This window comes from Pelodiscus sinensis, chromosome 6 (genome assembly GCF_049634645.1).
Source record: "Pelodiscus sinensis isolate JC-2024 chromosome 6, ASM4963464v1, whole genome shotgun sequence".
Lineage (NCBI taxonomy): Eukaryota > Metazoa > Chordata > Testudines > Trionychidae > Pelodiscus > Pelodiscus sinensis.
The window spans coordinates 41067986-41092632 of NC_134716.1; the positions used below are offsets into that span (position 1 = coordinate 41067986).

Here is a 24647-nt window from a genome sequence, read left to right on the forward strand (position 1 = left end):
TGGCTTAGCCATATCTACTCCTTATTTGGCAGCAGGTATGATTAATTTTCTTCTGGTCAATGGAGAGTACTATCCCTAATGCTTATCATTACTTGTTCCCATTTATAGTCTCTGTTCCTATAATACTACTGAGTCAATACATGGTGCTATTTTACTGGTACACTAATGGTCTGTCTACACTATGGAGATTAACAACGCTGAAGACCCACTAATTTGAACTGAAAGGGTGCTCCCATTGGCATTGGCATTCCTGCTCCTTATGAGGAGTAAGCCATTGACCTCCCACAGTATGGACAGCACCAAAACGTGATTTAAGATGCTTTGACTCCAGCTACATAATTAACATAGCTGGAGCTGCATATCTTAAGTTGACTTTCCCCTTTAATGTAGACCAGGCTTAAATGTATAAGGCTATCAGCATTTATAGACATTTAAAACTGGAAATGTTGTGGTGCTAGTTCTGATATCATTCTTTTTAGGAAGAAAGGATAAAGCTGGGAGGATACCCATCTAAACCAAGTATATTTAGGACTATGAAAATATGCCTATCACCATAGTCGGTATCTACCAGTTGTATTGCATCTGATTGTGAATATTCTTTGTGTTTGACATAAAAACCACATGCACAGTAATATTTGATTTAAATTAACTAATGAAAACCACAGCCGTAAGACACAGCAAATTATGCAATTTCCATAAACAGTTTTTATTTAGCGTTTATTTTGCACGTTTTGAAATGCATTCCATATGTTTGTCGTCGTCTTTATCTAGTGTTCATCTGTGTTTATTTCCTTGTGTTAATTTTTCTTTGAATTTTGTGAAGCATGATTTCTCATATTTTATTTTGTTTCTTTTAGGTTTTGTTTTGTTTCATAAGATCCCACTGGATGGGTAAATGAAATAAGGAAAAATGAGAAAGGGGCTGTGGAGCTTATTTGTTGAAGCTGCACACTAGGGAGTGGACATTGTTCTTGTCCTGTGAATTGCCACATCCTTTGGACTTCTGTTTTAGACATGGGTTGTGTTTGGAGGATACTAGACGTACACACAGCTCATTAGTTGTTTTGGAGACATCAGGGCAAAATCAGCCCTCAGGCTGCCATAAAACTCAAGAAAGCCCAGAAATAAGCTATCAGATTCTTTTTTATTATCCTGTTTTTAATGTAGCTTCCAAATGGCATTTAAATGAAATTTGGTTATGCTGTTTTGTCTGTCAAAAAGTTTTTCTGTTTGAACTTAACTGGAAAGATGTTGGGTTTAAGAAATAATATTTATTAAAGGTGAATTGCAAAGTTTTTTAAATTAAAAATAATGGAAAAAAAATCAAATGTTTAAAGCCCAGATTTTATTAGCACTTTTTGCATGTACTTAATTTTAAATTTGCAAGTAGTACCATTTAATTCAGTGGGACTGTCGATATACTTACAGCAAATTGGGGCCTAAAATCCTGAAGCAGTAAACATGTAGGTCTGATCCTGCAACTCTTATTCCTGTGAGTGGTCTCATTGATTTTACCGGGAAGATCCTGGTAAACAAGAATTACATGAGTTAGGATTACAGGATTGGGCCTTAGTGCATGTGAGTTGATTAAGCAAATCATGTAAGCAGGTACTCAAGCCCATCCTTGTTCAGAATCTTACTTAACTATGTGCTTAACTTTGAGCATGTGTTTGTTTCCTTTGCTAGACTGGGATGGTTTCAGCTAGAGTTTAAAATGCAGATGCAAAAATAATACCTTATAAAGTTGATTTTGCAGATCAGTCATACACATGTGCATAAGTATTTTCAAGGTCAGGGTCTACACTTTAAATATAATTTGTGAACATCATTTCCATGTCAAATGCTTGCCAAATCCTGAGTTCAGGACTTGAACTTTCCTATTCAGAAGGTGATAACAGGGTAAGAAAGAAGGAAGAAAATCAATTAAAAATGTTTTTGAAATTTAAAAAATGAGTTAAGAGGATTCTCAGACGCTGAGATGAACCTTTAAAGATACATAATATCTTTATATTAAATTTATATTTTCCATTTCTGCACACCGAATTTGTGGGTTTTGAATAAACAAACAGTCACTTGGAATTCCTCATAGTTTGTTAGAAGTTGAGAGCATTCTGTATCTCATTTATGGTTTATCTTTATTCTGTTCTTTCTCTTTCCATTCACCCTCATTTTTTTTCTTTCTACTGTTTCTACTAGTGTGTCTTTTGGTTGCTGTACTCTTTTCATCCACACTACAATCTTCTAGCTTTCATCTATGCTACAATATTCTATAATTGCGTCATTTGTTTTTGCTCATTTCCTTCCAAGCCTTCAATTTATTCTTTTGTTTCTTCATTGTGTATGATCCCTCCTTCACTCTTATGTGTTTTTCCCAATCTCTTCCTCCTTCCCAGCCCGGTGCTTTGGCGCTCTTCTTACATTCCATCCAAACTTTCACAACCATCATTCACTCTTCCTTGCATGTCCACCCTGAAAGAGTCTGCCTCTGAGTCAGGGAACAGGGCTTATCTTGTCCCAAATGGGATGTTATTTTCCCCCTCTTCGCTGATATGAGGAGTGGAGGGGGTGGGGGTGGGGTTTCCCTTTTCTTCCCACAAGCCAAAAGGCTCCCAATGAGGTGTCTTCTCCTGCTTCTCCCCTGGGGAATAGATGGAGATGGAGTTGGAATTCAGTGTATATTCAAAATCCACACTATCTTAGGTCAACCTATACCTGTTTTCCGTAGGCAGTAGCATGTGTGGGAGGAGGAGCAACAGTTAGGGCTAATCTTCACAGTTGTTCAGTTGGAGTGATATCAGCTAAATCTTTCTTTTGTTCCCCAAAATAAAAGCAGAATATCAGCCTTCTCTTTTCCAACTGCAAGAGTAAGTGCTCTTTCAAATCATATGTTTTTGGAGATACCTATTCTCTTCTACCTTATTGGTCTTTTTAACTCATTTTTTAAAATTGACTTTTACACTGACATCTTGTTTGCCCATGCATTTCCAACCTTATTTAAATTGCTTCTGATGTCATTGGGCCTGATTCTAATCTCTCATACACTTGTGTAAATCAGGGGTAACTGAACTGCAGTTAATGGAATTACAAAAGGATAATACTAATGTGATTTCAGAGCATGAAGTGCTGGGCCAAATGTCAATCTCAATTACAAAGGTGCAAATTCATTGTGTTTCAGTTAAGTTAGTCCATATTTACTCCTATGTAAATGAGATCAGGATCTGACCCCTTTTTATCTTGGCAGGGAAAGGACTAAATGCCAAACTCAGAATTTGGCAGCTAACTTAAGGAAAAGATTATTTAAAAAAAAAAGTTTTAAAATTTAGAACGTATATTCTATTACTGATTTAGGATCTTACATGACATTTTTTTGTATTTATTTTGTAACACTTTGCAGTTCAACTTTAAAGAGCAGCGATAGGTTTGAATTTCAAATAGCTCTGCAAGTACTGACACTATTTTGGATTTTATGTAACTAAGACATTAATATTAGTAAATCAGAACTGATTTATGCACTATTGATAGATAGCTATCTATCTAGCAATCAGTTATTGTAGGATATCCTTGTTAAGTATTTTGTACTGTCTTTTACATTTAAATGCACTGTTACTTAATACAGACATTCACAGAGCCTTATGGATTACAGCATGTGATTAGTTACTACTTTTTTTTACACAATGATAATGTTGAAATAGTGGAACTAGGTTATGTGTTGCTAAAATATATTCTTTCCATTATGTCAATAGATTAGTTTCTTAAAACTAAAGGGAGTTGAACTTCAAGCAGGGACAGAGCAATACATCCTAAATTGCTATTTTTCAGCTTGATTGTAAATGACATTGCCTGTCACTTTAGAGATTCTACTTTACCCAAATAGTGTTGGTTTACAGAGGGATCAGCAAATTACAGAATTCTTTGAACTAAAGTGAGATTCAAACCCAGAATCTGGCAGGAGCCAATAAAATGGTAAAAGTCACTGACCATCCAGCATTTGATACTAAAAAGCTTTTATGTTACTTCACTGAGCAGTAAAAAGTTAATTAAACATTTAAAGCCCAAGTTTACAAGTTTGCCAGAACTGAAAGGAAATAAAAATATATTTTATGATGTTAAAAGGGGTTTATTTATTATATACAATTTGTTTTAAAATGAGGATTAGTGGATCAGGCATTAAAAGGCCATATGGCAAAACTCTTCTGTTGATGAGCAGTTACTTACACAAATAGTTCAAGTGATTTCAACAGGACTGCTGCTCACCAATGGAAACAAGGGGTTGCATAGTTAGGTCCTTTATGTGAATAACGGTTTGCTTCTTTTCCCTCTGAAGTCAATGGGGAGTTTTGTGACTGAAGTACATCCCCCATTAAGGCAGGGAGCATCTCCAGGAAACCGATGGAGCATATTTTTGTTAGAAAACATTCCACTTAATTTATTTTGTGTATTTATTATTTCTAATTGCTTGTGATCATTGACCAGAATATAGTCCTCTCTCCTGCCACAAATAGCCCCTAAAACATTTTCCCAAGAATTACAAAGCTGTTTATGGGCAACTACAGTTGCAGGTAAAGGGATATGGTTTCTATTGATCTATACCCAATGCAAAAGGTCCAGTGTTGACTTCTTTTTGTCCTTTTGAGCTGTCAGTAGCCCCTGACAGTCCTTCCTTGTCATTCTCCAGAGAGCCTCATTTTCGTCTTTCATGCCCTCTATCAAATCCCTTGGCTTGTGTGCATGCATTCTGAACAGTTAATCCCAGGACCCAGTAGCTATGGATGCCTTTCTGGAGGGCTTTGGCATAATATGGGAGTAGGTGCACCAAAGTACATTGTGAAAGGTGTAGAATTAGTAACAGCAGAAAGGGTTCCTGAGTGCTGGGCACATTATATAGTTTTCAAAATGGAAAGTGGTGTGCTGCAAGGTGAGGGGGGTAGGGCGGGAGAGTGAGAGAGACAACATTGTAGGGAACATAGAGAACTCTATGGTTATATAGTTCATTGTCTTGCTTCCACAAAAATATCTGGGACAAAACTTTCAAAAGTGGCCTCTGTCTGTGCTAGCACTTTAATACCCATAAACCATCCTCTGCTCACAACGTTTGCAAATGCAAACGGATTGGTTAGGTGGAAATATGATGTCTGACTACTCTGTGTACTTACATAACTGTTATTTGGGCCCATCTGTAGAGGATTAATCGAGTCCACTTTTCAGCTCTCCCTATAAGAATTTAAGCTTTTTAGGACTGAAGTAATAATGGTAGTGGTGGGAATTAAAATACACTGCTAGAAACAGAACTACAGGCAGTCCCCGACTTACGCGGATCCGACTTATGTCGGATCCGCACTTACGAACGGAGCTTTCTCGCCCCGGAAGTCGGGGCGAGAAAGCCCCGTTCGTAAGCTGCTCCGGTGCCCCTGGTCTGCTGGAGACCGTCTCCAGCAGACCAGGGGCACCGGGCGGGTTCCCGCGCTTCTGAGGCTTTGCCAGAGCAAAGCCTCGGAAGCGCGGGAACCGCTGCTGCTGCCACTTGGGTGCCGGTGCCTGTGGTCTCCTGGGGACCGTCCCCAGCAGACCACAGGCACCGGGACCCAAGCGGCAGCAGCGGGCGGGTTCCTGCGCTTCTGAGGCTTTGCCAGAGCAAAGCCTCAGAAGCGCGGGAACCCCCGCTGCTGCCGCATGAGACCCGGTGCCTGTGGTCTGCTGGGGACGGTCCCCAGCAGACCACAGGCACCCTGACTGAAGCCGCAGCCGCGGGGGGTCCCGCGCCTCAGAGGCTTTGCCAGAGCAAAGCCTCAGAGGCGCGGCACCCAGCTGCCGCTGCGGCTCTGCTCCCCGTGTCCCTGGTCTGCTGGGGGGGGGGGGGGGGGCGCAGCTAGTGTTCTCCTCCCCGCCCCCCAGCAGACCAGGCTTTTGTTTTGGACTCCGGGGCAGAGCAGCTGGGGCGCTGCCGATTGGTCCTGCAGCGCCCGTGGGCACTACTGGACCAACCCGGCAGCACCCCAGCTGCTCTGCCCCAGGTCCTGATTCAGCCGCTGCTGGTCAGTTTCAGCAGCGGCTGAATCAGGACGTCTGGGGCAGAGCAGATGGGGTGCTGCTGGGTTGGTCCAGTAGCACCCCAGCTGCTCTGCCCCAGGCGTCCCCAAGTCAGCTTCTGCTGAAACTGACCAGCGCTGACTACAGGAAGCCCCAGGCAGAGTTGCTCTGGGGACGCCTGGGGTTCTTAAATTGATTCTGTATGTAAGTCAGAACTGGCGGTCAGTTTCAGCAGTGTCTGAATCTGGACGCCAGTTCCGACTTACATACCGATTCAACTTAAGAACAAACCTACAGTCCCTATCTTGTACGTAACCCGGGGACTGCCTGTAATTGCTTCTGTATTGTACAAAATATTAATTACAGTTGCATTAACACGAAAACATCCTCAGCTAGTGTAAATGTGTATAGCTCCATTGATTGTAATGGAGCTATGCCCCCCCCTTGCACCAGGGGGCAAGCTGACCCACTGAGCACAGTGCAGAAAATGTGCAGACCATTGCTTAAAGGAGCAGAGTCTCAGAGAGATTAGGATTGACTACAGAGATCAGTTCTGAGTGTAAGCATTTGCACTGCTTACAAAAAGGGCTAGACATTGCCTCAAATCCAGGTAAAATTTGAAAATGAAAGCACGAAGCTAGAGTTCCTACAATTTTCTTACATTTCACACCTGGTCTTGTTGCTAAGTTTTAATCACAGAATAAACTGGATGATGCTCACATCTGTACAAGAAAACTGAGTTACTTTAGAGTTAACCATTTGCTCAAAAATAAAGAAATGCAAGAGTTGTTCTGTAGGATTTCAGATGTGTGTGCAGTGGGGAAGATAGTTGTACTGAATTATAGGTGGAAGCTGGGGGAAATCCCAGCCCTTTGGAGACTAACTAGTTTTCCATTGTGGGGCCAGGATTTAATCCTCTAAATCAGTGTTTCCCAACCAGGGTTCCACGGGACCCTGGGGTTCCGCAGACCATCATCAGGGGTTCCACGAGAAATCGTGGAATAAATAAATATTTTTTTCTTAAATAAAAGCTGACATATATATAACAGCTCTTTACAAATACATTTTCTTGACAATAATTTAGCAGTAATAGAATTGCGTTCCCCGCTGTCAACTTTTTCTGGCCAAGCAAACGTTTTCATAGGTAGGGGTTCCTCGGGATATGAAAAATTATTTTAGGGGTTCCTCTATGGGAAAAAGGTTGGGAATCACTGCTCTAAATTTATGCTGATTGCGTGCTGACTTAAGCAAGTTTTGTAACATTGTAATACCATTGGTTTAATTGGCTTCACTACTGATTTACCCCAGTGAAAGAGCAGAATCAGGCCCTTATACCACAAATTAAACATCAGAACGTCGGTTTCTTGAGTAAATTTAGAAATTCTCTCTCTGCTATTCTGAGCTCTACATCTTAGTTGTTTTTAAAACTTTAGTTTCAATATAGAAAACCTAACCCACCTGTATCCAAAGTCTATTTTCTTTTATATTAAGGAAAATAATGTTCCACATGATTATCAGAAACTAGGCAGTGAGCCTAGCATACTTTTAAAAAATACATTTGCTGTAATCCATCAACATATTGTGAATCTTAGATTTTCCACTCCCTGTTTAAAGCTGATTTTATATTTCTTGTAAATAATTTAGTTTTTATTTCAAATACAATCTTAATAATGTGGACAGACTACATAAATGTATTTGCTGGACTTATTTTTAACAGGCCAATAAAGTTTTATCATTCATTATCATTGTGTCTTGTACTCTTTATAAAGACTTACCATGAACTTAGTATTTTACCAGTAATGTAGAATATTTTATTGGAAAACATGTAATTCTGTAGGGTGTTTCCTCAGTTATCACATGATACCAGATATTATAAATCAAGTCAGAATATGGATGTGTTTTTTTTGTTGTTGTTGAAAACACTGAATTTAATGTATGAATTACCCATAAAACCATGTGAAACATAAATTCTTGCATGAGCTCTGTTTAAATTGAAAAAAGAATAGAATTTTGAGGACTGAATTTATAAATATGTCTCACAAAATGTGTGCGCATGTAATTTGTGTATACAATACAACACTTGTGTATTCAGAGCAGGTAATTGTATAGATAACTGTATCCTTGTTCCTGAAAGAGAATGCTTCAGTTGGGCTTTGCATAGACAGAGGAGTCTACCCAAATGGATCCTATATAAGTATAGATTTATAGGATCAGAACTTAAGAGCATTACAATCATATAGTTCATGTTTCTGTTCTGGAGATTGCTTAGATAATACGGTCCTTTTTAAATAGATTTATAGAATGTTGACTACTTGGGTTCAAGGACAAACCATTCTGATTTTTTTTTGGTAACGTTGAAGGAAAAATCGGTAATATGGTCTGAAGATTTGAATGCCATAGTGTTACTGTGAGCAATGAACTAGGTTTCCTGAAAGTTCTATAGAGGTAGGAAAAAAGTTTAAGAATGTTAAAACAATTATGTCATAATTCAAGCCCAAGTTTTGCCCTTTTTGCTTTCTGCACAGGCATGTCATATTTTCCCATGGTTTTCATTAATGTAGTTGGAACTTGGCACATTCAGATTTGGCATGATAAATTGTTGTTCGTGTTTGTGAAGTGTACAGGCCCATATTTCACTTCTGGAAGGAATGTACATCCTCAAACATTTTACCAAATCAGCTTAATATGGCCAGAGGGAATAACTATTTTTTCTGAAATTAGTCTGTCAGATAGCATCTGTGTCAAATATACGTTCCTAGCCCTCATATAAAATATGCCATTGGAGATGACATAATGGAGCTTCATCGTCCAAAAGAAATGAGCCTCATGTAAGGCCCATCCATTTATTTTAAAAGGCTTTACGTATAACTTTCTACTATTGTAATTCAAAGGAATATTGTCCATATTAGTTTAGGTTCAAAATATAGGATGACTTTTTTAATAAAAAAAAAGCGTGGTTCAGAAGGGGAATAAAATGTAATTTGTCTAGAAATGTTTTAATGAAGTAAAAATGGGTGAGGTGTGTTTCAGTTTTGCTATGCAATATATTGCTGTATGAATTATCGCAAACACAATGGAATTGTGACATCTAGAGAGGAGAATCAAAAACTGAAACAGACAAGAAACAAAAGTGAAACTAACCATTTACACTGTCCTGGGTGAGTGAAGGAAGAAAACAAGCAGAATATGTGGTAAAAAGAGATTTAAAGAGACTACAGTTTAAAATTTAATAATCCAAGATGTCAGTAAAAAGATGATTCCTTTTAAATATATATAAATTATATCTTTACAGTAATTCCTTAAAAATAGGTTCTGGCAAAGAATAACTATAAGAGAGGGGATTAGACACAAACATAAACTGTACACATTCAAAATGTTTACCAATGCATGTGATATGTAGAATTGCTTTTGACAGTGGCATTTAATTTCTTCATTTTGAACACAGTGCAAGACTTTTGAATATAAGGAAGGAATAAAATCTCACTGCTGCCAGCATACAGTAGCTGATGTTACTTTTATTCTTACATTGTTTTAATAATCATAAGGATTAATAGACTGAAGCTAAAATAATTACACATAGTAATAATTTGTCAGCATTCCATGTCCTAGGATTACAGAATTAGACCCCAAAAGTAAAGAAGTCCAATCTTAGATATTCATGTTATTTGTGATGACCGCCCTTTGGGGGCAACATTTGTTAAAGTAAATAAAATATACATAAATTGCTAATGCAAATGTCTTGGATCTGGGATATTGATGATGAGAAAACATTAGTCAGGATATTAACAAATTAATTTTGCTCAAGGTTTACCATTCAAACTTCTAGCATCCACATTGTCAGAGAAACTCTTTAATAATCAAGGAGATGGAATACTGATGATGTGCTTAAACTAATAGAGAACAGAGCATTTAAAAATTCAATCTCTCACAAAATATAAAGCTACATATTAAAAGCCTAATAATAAGGATTGCAAGAAATGGATAAAGACTTGCTTCTAACCTTCACAAAAAGAAAAACACTCAACAAACAAAAAACCTAGAAAGACATATTTGAAGCAGGCAAGGATGTTTGGTCTAATGACTGATTGCAAGTTGATGCTGCATTTGGTCTAACTTGCTGTGGAATCTGCAAAGTAGCTGGGTTCAGTTAACTTCCTTGTGAGGCTGGTATTTCCCCTATAAACAAATACTCTACCTTATTTTGGTGATTCAGACCTTTTTCTCATAGCCCCACTGATTTACAGGCAGTCCCCGGGTTACGTACAAGATAGGGACTGTAGGTTTGTTCTTAAGTTGAATCTGTATGTAAGTTGGAACTGGCGTCCAGATTCAGCCGCTGCTGAAACTGACCGCCAGTTCTGACTTACATACAGATTCAACTTAAGAACCCCAAGCGTCCCCAAGTCAGCTGCTGCTGAAACCGATCAGCGGCTGATTCCAGGAAGCCCGGGGCAGAGCAACTCTGCCTCGGGCTTCCTGTAGTCAGCGCTGATCAGTTTCAGCAGCGGCTGACTTGGGGACGCCTGGAGCAGAGCAGCTGGGGTGCTGCTGGGTTGCTCCAGTAGCGCCGCTCCTCGGCACTACTGGACCAACCCAGCAACACCCCAGCTGCTCTGCCCCAGGCGTCCTGATTCAGCCGCTGCTGAAACTGACCAGCAGCGGCTGAATCAGGACCTGGGGCAGAGCAGCTGGGGTGCTGCCGGGTTGGTCCAGTAGTGCCCAGAGCGGCACTGCGGGACCAACCGGCAGCGCCCCAGCTGCTCTGCCCCAGGGTCCACAACAAAAGCCTGGTCTGCTGGGGGGGGGCACACTAGCTGCGCCCCCCCCTCCAGCAGACCAGGGACACGGGGAGCAAAGCCGCAGCAGCGGCTTTGCTCCCCGTGCCCCTGGTCTGCTGGAGACAGTCCCCAGCAGATCAGGGGCAGCTTTTCTCACCCCAGAGGTCGAGGTGGTGGGACCGCTGCCTGCGAGCTCCAGGGCGAGAAAGCCCCGTTCGTAAGTGCGGATCCGACATAAGTCGGATCCGCGTAAGTCGGGGACTGCCTGTAATTGTACCTGTATGCTTCACAAGGATAAATTTTGTATACAATTCCAGTTATAAGCACCAACGTTAAACAGACCTGTCTTAATTAAAATCTCAGTTTGAGTGCATTAAAGTAATGTAACCACAATATGAAGAAGTGTGGCAAGACCTCCCTCTAAGATGATTCCTAGCCAAGTTGCAGAGGAAAAAGGGGATGATTCACTCAGGTCTGCTTGTATTAAACACCTACCAATGGCTCAGAAAATTCCCTGTGCACACACATTAACGCACTTGCCTATACGAACATCCATACGGGTTTCTAGTCACACCTATATATTTTTATAAACACACAGTGTGAATTAAACTGAATTCATGGTTCTGAACTTTGAAGCAGTTCATGTTGCTTGAAATAGGAGCTATACAATGGTAACACGAAGAAAAGGTTTTTAGTTCTCTTCTCTGATTGTCTTGCCACAGAGTATATTGAATGAGGACCGGTTCCCAGTGAAATGAATGGAAGACTTCCACTGACTGCAGTGGGCTGTTAGACATGATTATTCAATGTATTGAATGGTTTTTTTTAGTAAGGTGCCCTATATATGAAAAGAAATCCAGCACTATTGGCCTAATGTCCCTCTCAGTTATAACTTTTGTTAACCCAGATGTAACTTCAGTGAACTCAATGGTGGTACACCTGTGATTGAATGTAGAGGTACAGCACTTGGTTTATATACTCTTTTTGCTCTGTTTTTTACTGAGTCTAGTACAATGACCTCTTGAGGTCCCTTCCATCTTATGATTCTATGAGGTCCTGGTCTGTGACTGGGGCTCCCCATGCTAGTGCCATATAAATAGTTGATATGTCAGTGCAACCAACAGAACAGTCAGACCTGTGTTGACTAAATTAGTAAGTTTGTCAGTCCTCACCCTTTTTCTGACTGCCAGCTCTAAACCTGATTAAAAACGTGAGTGGATGATCAATTAGCTCTACCTTTTGATTCGGGTGGAGGTAGAGGAGATTATTCCTTATTTTGTATTCTCTAATTCTTAATATATTGGTCATAAGAAAAATGAAGAAACCCACCAAGAAATGCAGAGGTCACTGATTCAAGGTCCATCTGTGTAAAAAAAAAAAATACTAATCAACATCAGGTAAGTTCAGAGATCTTATGTGAAATATCAGGTCAGGCGTCTCATTGTGTCTACTAATGCAGTCATTGCTTCTTATATAACAACCTGGGTTCCCTATCAAGAGTTCCCATAGCCTTTTTGCAGGCAAAGAGTTCTCAGTCCTTTTATCAGGATGGCATAAAAATCCCGTGTTTCTTTCTCTGGAAAGAAATGTTCATATGTAATTGTATTTTTTCTCTTTGAAGAGAATCCCAGCTTATCTCTTCTTCATGTATTATTTCAATCCAGATGTAGGATTAAACCTGTATTCTTGCCATAATCATTTCATGCTTTCAAATCCCGGGGGAACTGTTGTTTTATATCAGAATTATGTACCCTTTTAACTGGAGAGTGATGAAATCAGATCTCCCAGGAGATCCCAGTTCCAAATATAATGATTTTGGCTGGTATGTATGGTTCAGAGGCCTAAAACTTTTCTCCTATGGCTTAATGGTCTCAACTCCACCTAGTATGGAAGTGACTGAAACTCCTTGTTATCTGATGGCAGTTTGCTAACCTATGTGATATGGGTTGGATGAGCAGTGATCCCCAAAGGAAGGTGCTCATGCCAAAAAAGGGCCTTTTGTTGGCAGTCTGGCCAGGAATGTCAGGAATTGTATAGACATGAAAACTGAATTATTCTGTCATCCCACTAACTACTAATGGTTTGAATACCTCAGGGAGAGGTATGGTAGCAAGCTAGGGTGCATAAGGGAATCTCAGAGAAATGGTAAAACTTTATCTTTCTGGGACACATAGGCCTCATCTGAGGCATCATTTCAAGAAAAAAAAATAGACTTCTGAGGGTGTATTTGCTCAATGGCAATCTAATTCTTCCCCATGATAGTCACAGTAAGGGCCCACTATATGCATGTTTCAGAAGTCTGGTCAGCTCCTGGTCTGGTTTATCTAGTGACCTAAGTAGCACGGCTTAGTCTCTGAGCTATGTCAAGTAGTGTTTTATCCCTTCTAAAATAATCCAATTTGTCATCGCAACCATTGACACCAAGGGATTGGGTGTGCCTTTGTGGTTCCTGACTGTAGTCAGATCCTTGTCTGGCTCACTAAGAGCATGTCTATGCTGTAGCGAAACACCAATGGCTGGCCTGCATCAGCTGACTCAGGCTGGGGGCTATACAATTGCAATGCAGACATCTGGGCTTGGGCTGGAGCCTATGGTCTGAGACCCTGTGATGGGAGATGATCTCGGAGCCTGGGCTCCAGCCTAAGCCTCAGCATCTACACTACAATTTTATAATCCAACTGCCCGAGCCCTTCTAGCCTGAATTGGCTGATGCCAGCCCATTGTGTGTGTTGTATTGGGGTGCAGGTGCACCCTTAATTTCCTCTGCCTCTGGGCTCTGGTAAAGGATGCCTCTGCAGGATCAGTGAGTGTCCTCTCTGGAGTGAAATATGTCCACTTTCACTTACTGATCTGAAAATGTTTCACATCCTCTTTGATTCTCAAAGCACAACCTGAGTCCCCACTTCCTTGCATCTCCTGCTATTTACACCTATGCTACGTGGCTGTAAAACTGAACACAAAGAGGACGCTAACAAAAATTAAGCAACTTAATTTTAAATTAAAGCCTGCGTTTCATTCAGACTGGAAATAAAATGCAAATTCTGAGAGTAATTACTCTTGATGACAGTTTACCAAGGTACATAGTGGCATAGGCACTGACTTCCCCTCTACACAGGGAAGGAGGTTGGTGCTTGAAACCCCCTCCCATGGGTCAGGCTTCGCCCATGTTCCACCTCTTCCTGATCTCTTCCCCTACTCTACTCCAAACCCATTTCAGCCCTTCCCCCAAGCCTTGCCCTTTTCTGTCACCCCCCCACCCACCCGTTTCACTCCTTTTCTCAACTGCCACCCCTGCCTTCCTGAAGCTTCCTAAACACTGCAAAAACACGTCATGGCACTCTCAAAGTGCAGGGGAACCAATGGGTTGGAGACATGGGGGACAAGGGAGGTGAGGGAGGGCGTGCTTAGCTGCTGGTGAGTGCTCACAACCTCCTTATTTTTCCCTGTTGGTGAACCAACTCTGGAGCACCCGTGGAACTGGCACCTATACATGGTGGATTCACAATCACTGACAATTTTTAAATCAATATTGGATGTTCTTCTAAAAGATCTGCTCCAGGAGCTATTTGGGGAAAATTCTGTGCCCCGTATTATGTGTGAAATCAGAGTAAATGAACACAAGGGTACTTTCTGGCCTTAGACTATATTAATCGGTTTGTGTTGTTCATGCAATACGAGGAAACATCTTTACAATGTTATAACATTGTTTAATTTAATGTGAGTTTTTTTCTGGTTAAAAATCACTTAGAGAATTTTTCCAGTCCGTTTTTAAAATACTGATTTATGCACATTTTAAAAGATGTTTATTAAACAAATTAAAGGACCTAGTAAACCAGTTCTATTTTGGGCTGTTAGATGGTGAGTTTATCTGGAGTACACTATATTGAAAATATCAGTTCAGAAGACTTACTATTGAACTCAAAGACCATAACTACTTTGGTCTGATTTTATAAGTCTGTGTTTAGTATGATATTGATTATTACTATGCAAGTTAATATGGTTAACAAAAATGGTTTTAAATACATATTATAAAAAAACTTTTACTATGTATGAGTAATTAATTTTCTAACAATAATAGCTGTTTCATTAAAAAAAGCCAAAATGGCATAAACTGCAATATAAAATATCAAAAAGTTTCCCCAATCATTCTTGAAATGAAATTTTGCTTTATTTATAGGAACATAAAGTGGCTCCTGAAATGAGTTAATGTTGATAGACGTGTTAACCTCTCTGTATTCATTCTCCCATATGGCAGTTTTCAGCCCAGGAGTGAATTTCTACAACCAATTTGTGAAACTTCTGGAAAAATTCTTGTGGCCAGATCCTGAGCTGGTATAAACTGACATAGCTCCATTGACTTTAGTTGGGTTGCAGAAATACACAGAAGTTGAAAATATGGCCCTTAGTGTGTGAAGAATTGATATGGTTTGGAGGGCAGGGCTCCTGTTGATTTAAATCTGACCCCTGCTTTCCACAGAAAACTTATGGGAAGGGAAAACCGTCTATGAATTAGCACTTAAGGAATTCTTGATGCATTCTTGTAACCAATGCTGGATTAGTGACAGCATGTGATGGCACAGGGGGAGAAACCTACAAAACCTAGAGTTTGTGGGAACATAGTGTACCGCCCTTTAGAACCTGGCACTTCCCCAGGGATGACTTACTCTTCTGTGTTAGTTGCTGGATTCCATTCCCCCAGGAAGGAGCCCAAAGATGCTTTAATGCCATTGCTATTTTCTGCCAGTGCCAGATCTCCTCCTCGGAGTCTGGGTGTGCAGGCACAGAGCCTTATTTAGAACTTTCCGAAGGAACATATGCCCAGGCATGCTCTGAGTACTCCAGAGGCATGAGTTTCCGGGCAGGTGCAGCATGTTGCATTGTCTCTATTTAACCCTGATCCTTCTAATGTCATGGGTTTCTTTTTCATCCTTCTTCATTTGTTCTGCTCCCATATGTGCCTTAGAGTGCAGGGGTGAGTAGACCTATTGATATGAAGGTACAACATGCCTGCAAATTCACAGACAAGTGAAAATCACACCTTCTAGTAAAGATCTGTCCTACAGTCCCTGCATGTGCGTCACTACCACTGGAGCCCATGGCAACTGTGTGAATGCAAGAGCAGTGAAGTATCAGGCATTTGCTATTCTTTACAGTTCTAGACAGTGCCATTTTAAGAGCCTGGATAGATAGCTGGATAGATGTCATAGATTATACATTACTGGTGCTATGTGCCAAGTCATATAGTCTTAAAGACTTAAATCCCCACTCTGGCAAAACTCCCAATGAAGTGGATGGAAGTGTTGCCTGAGCATGAAGAAATTAGGAATTTCAGAGTTTAATCCAATATTAATAACTCAGTACGAAAGAAGGATGGGTTTTATGGATTTTTCAGTTAAACATCATGTAGACATGAAACTGACACACTTTATAACAGTAATACAGGTATCTGTAATTACTTTTTTGGCACTGTATCTTGGGAAAATATAGATCCATTACTTTAACCCATTCCTAATATAATTCATGCACAATCATATATTTGAGATGTTCACTTTCCATTTCAAAACCGACCACCACAGCAACGTAAAACCTTGTATACCAAAAGTCTGTAATTGTGCTTCAGAAAAAGTGGGTCTAATTCTGCTCTCATTTATGCTGATTTAGACCTTTGTAACTCTTGATTTATGTTCGCTTTAGATAATCAGGCACTTCACATCCATTCCTTCCATGTCATTGTTTTCTTTCATGCAGCTTCACTCATTTTTTTGTTTCATTTTTCCTTTAATCCCTGTTATGTTGCACCTCCATATTTTTAATAGAAATATTTTTTTAATATAAATATATCTTACTCGAATATGCATTATGCAAAATGTAGCAGGTAAACTATCATTGGAGAGCTTGTAATTCCCTGAACATGTACATTCTATTTGTGTGTGTGTATCACTCATGTATTTGAAGTTATAAATATAAAATATAAACCTGTTTAGATAGCTGGGTGTGCTAGTGAAGGACATTAGCAGTACTCAAGGAGCTTAATAGCCCAGTACTCAAAGTGATTATCTGAAAATAGTCATCCTGGACTAGTGTTGGTCCTGCCAAGTCATGTGTCCAGGTCACCTGATGTTGGAACCCATTTTGAATGTGGTACTTTTCCATGAGGTGTAAAAGTTTTGAAGCTGAATACAAAGCATTCCTATTTTGGGCAAAAATCTATTTATAGGGAGGGACCCAAACAATGGGAATTGGCAGCTGCTAGACACCAACACACCCCCTGCTTATCACCAAGATGACTGCTGGAAACATCAGAAACTGAACCAAGGGAAGGATTAGGCCCAAAGTAGGAGGCTGACTAGCTCGTGGTTGATACTACTTGTTACTTGCACGTAAAAAGTTTCTTAGAATATTAAGCTTAGCTGGCATGTTTGGTTTTGTTTTGCTTAGTAACTTATTTTGATCTGTCTGTTATCACTTGCAGCCACTTAAATACTATTTTTATATTTCATAAAATCACTTTTGTTAATTTTTAAACCAAATGTAAATAATTGTTACCTGGTGGGGGACAATAATTGTGCATATCTCCCTTTCATTGATAAAGGGGGCTAACAATTTATGAGCTTACCCTACATAAACTTTATGCAAAGTCAGACCGACTTATTTGGTATTATTGACGCTGTGTCCCTGGGGGCTGTGTTAAGTCCTTGCGTGTGACTGAGCCTTACCAGAGCTGGGCCTCCACTCTGTGCCTTTGTGTAGGGAGACCAGAGGTTCTGGCTCAGCAGAACAGTGTAGTGGGGTGCCCCAGATGGCAGATAGGCAGGCTTAGTAGTATGCGTAGCCCATCTAATGACTGTCTAAAGAGAATCTCTGTGACCCAACCCATCGCAATCCCCTTTCCTAATTCTGTTTTAATTGCAGTTTGGATTAATAAGCTATTTTTGAATGAAAAATGGTGTATATGTAAATCTTACAATTCTTGGTGCAAAGGATAACTTGGCTAAAAATGCTCAGACAATTCATATACCATTGAAAAATCTGTGAAAATTGGCCCTTTTTCAAGATTTATCAAATTATGAAAAACCTAAAATTTTAATTAAAAAAAATTATGATCTGTTCGTTGGCCTCTGTCACCAGTGTATGCCCACCTAGCCATGTCCTGAAATGAAGAGGGCATATGGAAGTACTATGTTTTTGTACATGCTCACAAAATTGCATGCCTAATTTATGTCAAAATACATGGGTACATCATCTGAAATCTAGCTCTCTGAAACCCCTGGTGAATTTATAGGTAGCTGTTTACTGTTTCAAATCTTGAGCTGAGGCAAGTGAAAAGAAGTTTTGTGATCTTGTATTGTCTGGTATAATTGTCCATCTCTGCAGCTTGTTGTTGCAATGCACTAGTTGGGGAAGTTTGTATTGTGTTGTTGCTTCCATCAGTGCTAATGCTCTATTGATAATCAAATTCACATAGCATTACAGAACTATTGTGTTGCTGTATTAGATCGCCAACCTTTAAGGGCTGAGACTAAGATCAAGTTAGCAACTTTTTCACCAGTACCTGCTTGTCAATATGTGTCTCTTCACATGGACCTGAAGGTATGATTGCCATCTGTAGGAGACACAGTTGTGGTAGCACAGGCAGCAGGCTAGCCACCCAAGTATGTATCTCTTTAGTGGTAATAGCCCTTCCTGCCATGGCTACACTACTGTTGTTAGTGTGCCAACTCACTGAGAGCTAGTAGAAGTATGTCTTCTCAAGATGGGAGTCAGCCCCAGAGATGCAATCAAAGCATACACAGTATTTTTATTTTCATGGGAATTTGGTTGATTTGATCAGTTTTTTCTAAGAAACAGCAATGATCGGACCTTAGGTAGAAGAGGTATTGATAGACTACTTCAACGGATAACATTCCATTCACATATACTAAAATTATTTAATGGTTATATTGCAACAGCTCAAAAGGCACCAGTCAGGATCAAGACCAAATTTGCCAGGTGCTATGCAAGGTGACAGGAAGAGATGGTACTGTCTCAAAGAGCTTGCAGTTGAAGAAACAAATTGCAAGAGGGAGAGAATAGGAGGGATTCGGGACGAGGGGGTTAGGTAGAAGTTGATATTGGCAATTGATCAGGGAGGGAGCTGTTTAGAAAGAAAGAGGACATTTTTCAGAGCAGACAGAAGAAAGTGGGAGAAGCTGGCATAGCCATGGGACTCTGGCCAAAGGCATCGAGCAGCATGGGAGAATTGTAAAAGTATTTCACGAAATGTTCTGAGAAATGAAAAATGGTTCCATGTTCAGCCCTACAGAATGGAAACAATGAAATTCCAAAATATTTTGGGAAATTGTTCCCCATTTTATGACCAGATTTAGTAAAAATATCAGAGACCTTTGGAAACCAGAACCTGGTATCGCTGCCATTGTACAAGCACAACTGGGGCCGCACCTGGCTTTAGTACTAGTGGGATTTTTTTAAAGTGAGGAGAGAAGATGAGGTGGGTGTGAGTCTCAGAGGGGCTGAAAAATGGTGTGGTGGTGGGAGGAGATGGCTTGGCTCTAAACAGCAATAGCATGGGTGAAGTAGATTACCATTGAGTCTTTGAACTCATCATGCAGTGTTTTGGCTGACAGCACTGGGGCAGCCCACAGAAACAGGCTGAAGTTAAGTGACAATAAAGGGACAAAGCAAATAATACTTATGCTCTCAACTCTGTTAGAATAATTTTCAGATCTGCATTTGCAGAGCATTTTCAGGTGTGATGACTCAATTTTAAGTGTGCTTGTGGAAACAAGAAATATACCTCTCTGAGCCAATCCCACTTTTTTTTTTATCCTGGGGCATGTAGAGTGGAATACTTGTCCAAAATTACAGAGAAAAAAAGCACTAGAACTTTTTTTTAAAAAGCAGAGCTAAAATAATGTATATACTGGGCCATGATCTAACTGCCATAATGAAGCGAGTGTTATTTATTCATCTTTTCAGTTTCTTGCAAACTCACAAAACACCAGTTGCAAGCATGAGTTTTAAGTATTGGTGAGGTAATGATGGTATGGGTTACCTTCAGGACGACCGAGAGGCGATTTCTATAATCTTGTGGCTCTCTGCAGCCATTCAAGACTGACATACCCAAGAAAATGTTTTCAGAATTGAGACTGTTGCAGGCTGACTGAAATTTCTGTGAAGGGAGATCATCGCTGATCTGGAAGAGAGATCTGTAGCTCTCAAGTACTCCGGGAGAAGGATCTTGTGCAAAAAAGGGTTTTTGTGCAAAAAGGAAACATCCACACTGCTTGTTTTTGCGCAAAAAACCCATGCACAAAAAGGCTCTAAATGATTATGCAAAATGAAACACGACAAAATGCTGATCAGCACTTCATTTGCATACTCTCTGCTGGCAAAAGCTGGCAATGTAGACATAGCCTGGGAGAACACTTGTATGGGAAGCTACTGAATGGCTGCTGCACCAGAAATAGAAAAGGAATCATTTTCACTACTGCCAAGGAATGTAACATAAATTAGGATAAATTATTAGCATTTATTGCTGCTTTATCTCTCTTAGTGGGTTGGTATTTAGCAAATCATGTGCGCATTGTAAACAACACTAATATGAACTGGTTTATTGGAATGGCTTAATTTGTACCATTTAATATGAGACCTCGAACAACAGTGAGATTTCATCAGAAATCTTAAATAAAATAAACGCAAGTATGAACAAATGAGGCCTCCAGTGCAGCGCAAAACATTTAATTTACATTAGAAGGATCATGCTCCAATCACTAGTGACTTTGTTTGTGCTATCCTCCTTAGTGCTTGGAAACAGAAGTCCTGATTCTTCTCTCTCTTCACCAGAACATACCAATAGTGGCTCTGTCAAACTACACCTATGAATAAATAGTGGCAGTGATAGGAAAATCAGGTTTGACCACAGTGGTGTCTGTCTCAATATAAAATATAAGATAAAAAACAATAACAATCTTTTGTTAGACCTTTTAAAGAAAAACCTGAGGGTAGCTCTGACACTTATGATTTTAGTAGCTGATTTTGGAAAACAATTTAGAAAGCCAGCTCGTAAGTGGCTGTGAAGCCAACAAACGGGAACTGCTAAAGGGAGTTCTGTGAGGGAGTTGAGATGGAGCGTGAGAGCTAGCTATATCTAATAAACATTCTCTAAAGTTAGGCCAAAATTCTCCCCACTAATCAAAGAAAGAAAAACAAACTGCACATAAAGAATAACAAACAAATCCACAAGAATAAAAATATTGGAGGCAGAATTCCAGTAGCAGAGTGGGTCTTTCCAATTTATTTCGTTGAGTGGAGCATGAGCGATTATCCACCTTGTGGTCAGACTTAGGTGGCACAAGTGTGCATTCAATGCAAGCAACTCATGCCCCTCAAAAACTGAGTATAGGCTCTTGAGAGTGGCTGAATTGGGGGAGTTAAGGGAGACAGAAAAGTACGTAGATACTGGGGTACTGGGACACAGTAGAGCATTCCCACCCCCAGCATGACAGCCTGTATGCTGTTGAGGAGGATGAACATCTCAAGAAGGAGAACATTAAGCTGGAGCTGAGGGATCCATAGTTGGGACTTTCCTTCCAGGTGATGCCATGGTATCCTCTCTCACTATCACACTGAGGATACTCCTCTGGGGGAGGAAACCCCAGTTATTGAGAACAGACAGGTAATAGTAATGGGGAATTTGAGTATTAGAAATACAAATAGTTTGGTTTGTGATGTCTGGCTGAATCTTTGCTCGGTGCAAAGGTTATGGCCCTTTCAAGACATCTAGACAGACTTATGTACAATGCCAGGGAGGATGTAGTAGTCATGGTATAGGGAAAGGTAGGAGAGAAGACTGGAGGCCATATTTAAGATGCTAAGAAAAAGAGTAAAGTCCAGAACCTCCATGGTAGCATTCTCTGAAATGCTTCTTGTTCCCATCACAGGGCCAGTTAGCAGGCAGAAATGCTGGGACTCAATGTGTGGATGAGATGATGTTGTAAAGAGGAAGGATTTAGGTTTATTAGGACATGGGAAAGGAAGAGCCTGTTCGAGAAGGATGAGCTCCACTCAAACCAAAACAGAACCAGATTTTAGCATGTAAATTAAAAAGGTTGTAGAGGGAATTTTCCCAAAGGGAAACAATACCAAAGAATTTCCATGGATAGAAATTCCAAGCTTGAATAATAATGCAAGTCTACACTACAAAATAAAGTTGACCTAAATTACACCGATGTACAGACACCACAGGAATTAAATGGCAACTAACAAATGATACAAAAGCTAACAGCAAACATTTTTAAAGTACATCAGAAACAGGAAGCCTGCAATGCTAAAACAACACTCAAGAAAGATAAGGTCACTGAGGAAAAGCTAAATTAATTCTTTGCATTGGTTTTCACTGCAGAGGATGTGGGGGATATTTCCACACCAGAGCCATTCTTCTCAAAAGACAAATCTGAGGAACTGTCCCAGATTGAAGTGTCAGTATAGAAGGTTTTGGCGCATACTGATAAATTAAAGAGTAAAAAGTCACCAGGAACAGACAGTACTCACCCACGATTTCTGAAGGAACTCAGATATGAAATTGCATAACTACTAGCTGTGATATGTAACTTAAATAAGCCTCTGTACCAGAGGACTGGAGGATTGCCAGTGTAACACTTTTTTTTTTTTAAGGCTCAAGAGGCGATCCTGGTAGTTACAGGCTGGTAAGCCTAACTTCAGTACTAGACTAATTCATTGAGACTATACTAAAAAACAGAATTATCAGTCACATAGATGAAGGCGATATGTTAGGGAAGAGTGTGGAGAAAGTGATTAAGGAAGTGTCGTTTACCTCTTCACATAATGCACCAACCAACGGTCACCCAGTGAAGTAAATAGGCAGTGGGTTTAAAACAAACATAAGGAAGTCCTTTTTTGCACTATGTTGCCAGAGGATGCTGTGAAGGGCAAAAATGGAACTGTATTTAAAAAAGAATTAGGGAAGTTAATGGAGGATAGGTTAATCAATGGTTATTAGCCAACATGGTTATTAGCCAGAGATACAGCCCTATGTTTTGGGTGTCCATTAACCTCGGATAGTCAACATCTGCAACTGCACAACAGGGGATGGATTACTTGATAAATTGCCTTGTTCTTTTTCACTCCCTCTGAAGTATTGACACTAGTCGCAGTTGGAAGACCATTTGTTTGATCCAGTATGACCATTCTTCTGTTCTTGTTCCTTTTCAGAAAGGGCACTCATGTACATGCTTAAAATCAAGCACGTACTTACATAATTTTCTGATGAGGGCCTACAAAATTTAGTTAGGGCCTTTCAAAACTGCATCCCTAGCCTGGTTTTTAAGTGTGAGGGAGTTTTTGGAAAATAAAATGAAAATGTTCATGCATCATTTGGATCATTGCTCTGAGGTGGGGCTGGGGATGAGGGAGCCAGAATACATGCTGCCCCAGGGAGAGAGGACTACCCCAGCCCTCTCTTAGTGCAGCAGCTTGCGGACAAGTGAGAAGTGCGCCTCTATAGCTGCTGCAACTCCAGTAGGCACAGCCAGGGGAGGCGTGCATGTCCACCAGCTAGTAATAGTAATCCCCAACCATTTGTATAGGGAAATTGCTGACTATTCTCCTTCATCATGGAGCAAGGGGAAAGTACACAGTTTCCTGTATTTTTCACTCATGCTGGGGAGGACAGAGGGCAGAAGAACCGGGACCTGCTCTAGCTGGGGGACATGCACGCCTCCCCTGGCTGTGCCTGCTGGAGTTGCAGCAGCTATAGAGAGGCACTTCTCAGTTGGTCCCAAGCTGTTGCACTGAGAGAGGGCTGGGGTAGTCCTCTCTCCCTGGGGCAGCCTGTATTCTGACTCCCTCATCCCCAGCCCCACCTCAGAGCAATGATTCAAATGAAGCATGAACATTTTCATTTTATTTTCCAAAAACTAAAAATTAATTGACTTAAGGACCTGAGCAACACCAAGTAAATCTTCTTGTTACGTATAATTAGACTGTGGTTGGAACACTGAGCTACAAAGCTAGATTCTGAGTAACTGGGTGAATCTTTTTCATTATGTCACAACTGTGCACCAACTCCCACCTCATCATGGATGGGACCTCATCATGTACCCGGGGGAGTGGGCAGTCCTTATACACATTAGTTTAAATGAGGAACAGAGAGAAGGACAAATTAATTTGAAGAACAGTGACCCTCACTTGGTCTCACTGGTTTCTTTTATCTTTTGGCACAATGTAATATTTGGGGTCATTTTGCTTATTTGGAATGCCCTGTGGATGGTAAATCTGAACCTAAGAAATGATTCAAAGAGAGCTTGAGGAGAAAAACAACCCAAAACTTTGTACTGATCAATTTCTAAAAACAAGTACATCCTAACTAACAATAAGCATTTCTTCAAAACTTAACTACCTAGATGATATGTCATAATGCCAGCTAATGATTTCAAGTAATGTTTCAGGTTAGGTGAATATTGAGGTATGGTGAGAAGGCAGTCTGGGAAGTTTTGCATTTGTCATGTGACTGTAGAGGAGCTTATTCACCAGATAGCACTAAAGTTTCTCTTTCACACACACATGAATAAGGCTACATCTAGACTGCAAGTTTCTTTTGAAAGAAGCTTTTCCGGAAGAGATCTTCCAAAAAAACTTTTTTTGAAAGAGAGCGTCTATACAGCAAAAGCACAAATTAAAAAGGATCTGCTTTTTCGAAAGATAGCGTTCACATTGATTGGATGCTATCTCGCGTTTCAGTTGTGGTTACTGTGGACCGAGTAGCCACCAGGGCACCTGTGCTTTTTCCTGGAGGCCTCTTCTTTTGAAAAAACACTCTTCTAC

General features: G+C 40.3%; 1 protein-coding gene across 6 annotated transcripts in view; it reads left to right on the forward strand.

Moving 5' to 3' along the window:
- Positions 1-24647, forward strand: part of NTRK2 (neurotrophic receptor tyrosine kinase 2) — a 292046-nt gene that overhangs the window by 127293 nt on the left and 140106 nt on the right. For 2 of the 6 annotated variants that reach the window (XM_075931777.1, XM_075931778.1), the window contains one exon: positions 858-7769. The exons of the other annotated variants lie outside the window; for them this stretch is intronic. Coding sequence is in view for 1 of the 2 variants with exons in the window: in XM_075931778.1 (XP_075787893.1) it covers positions 858-895 (38 nt within the window). In the remaining variant the exon portion in view is untranslated. Of the gene's footprint in view, positions 1-857; positions 7770-24647 lie in introns of those variants that run through there. 6 annotated transcript variants of the gene reach the window in all.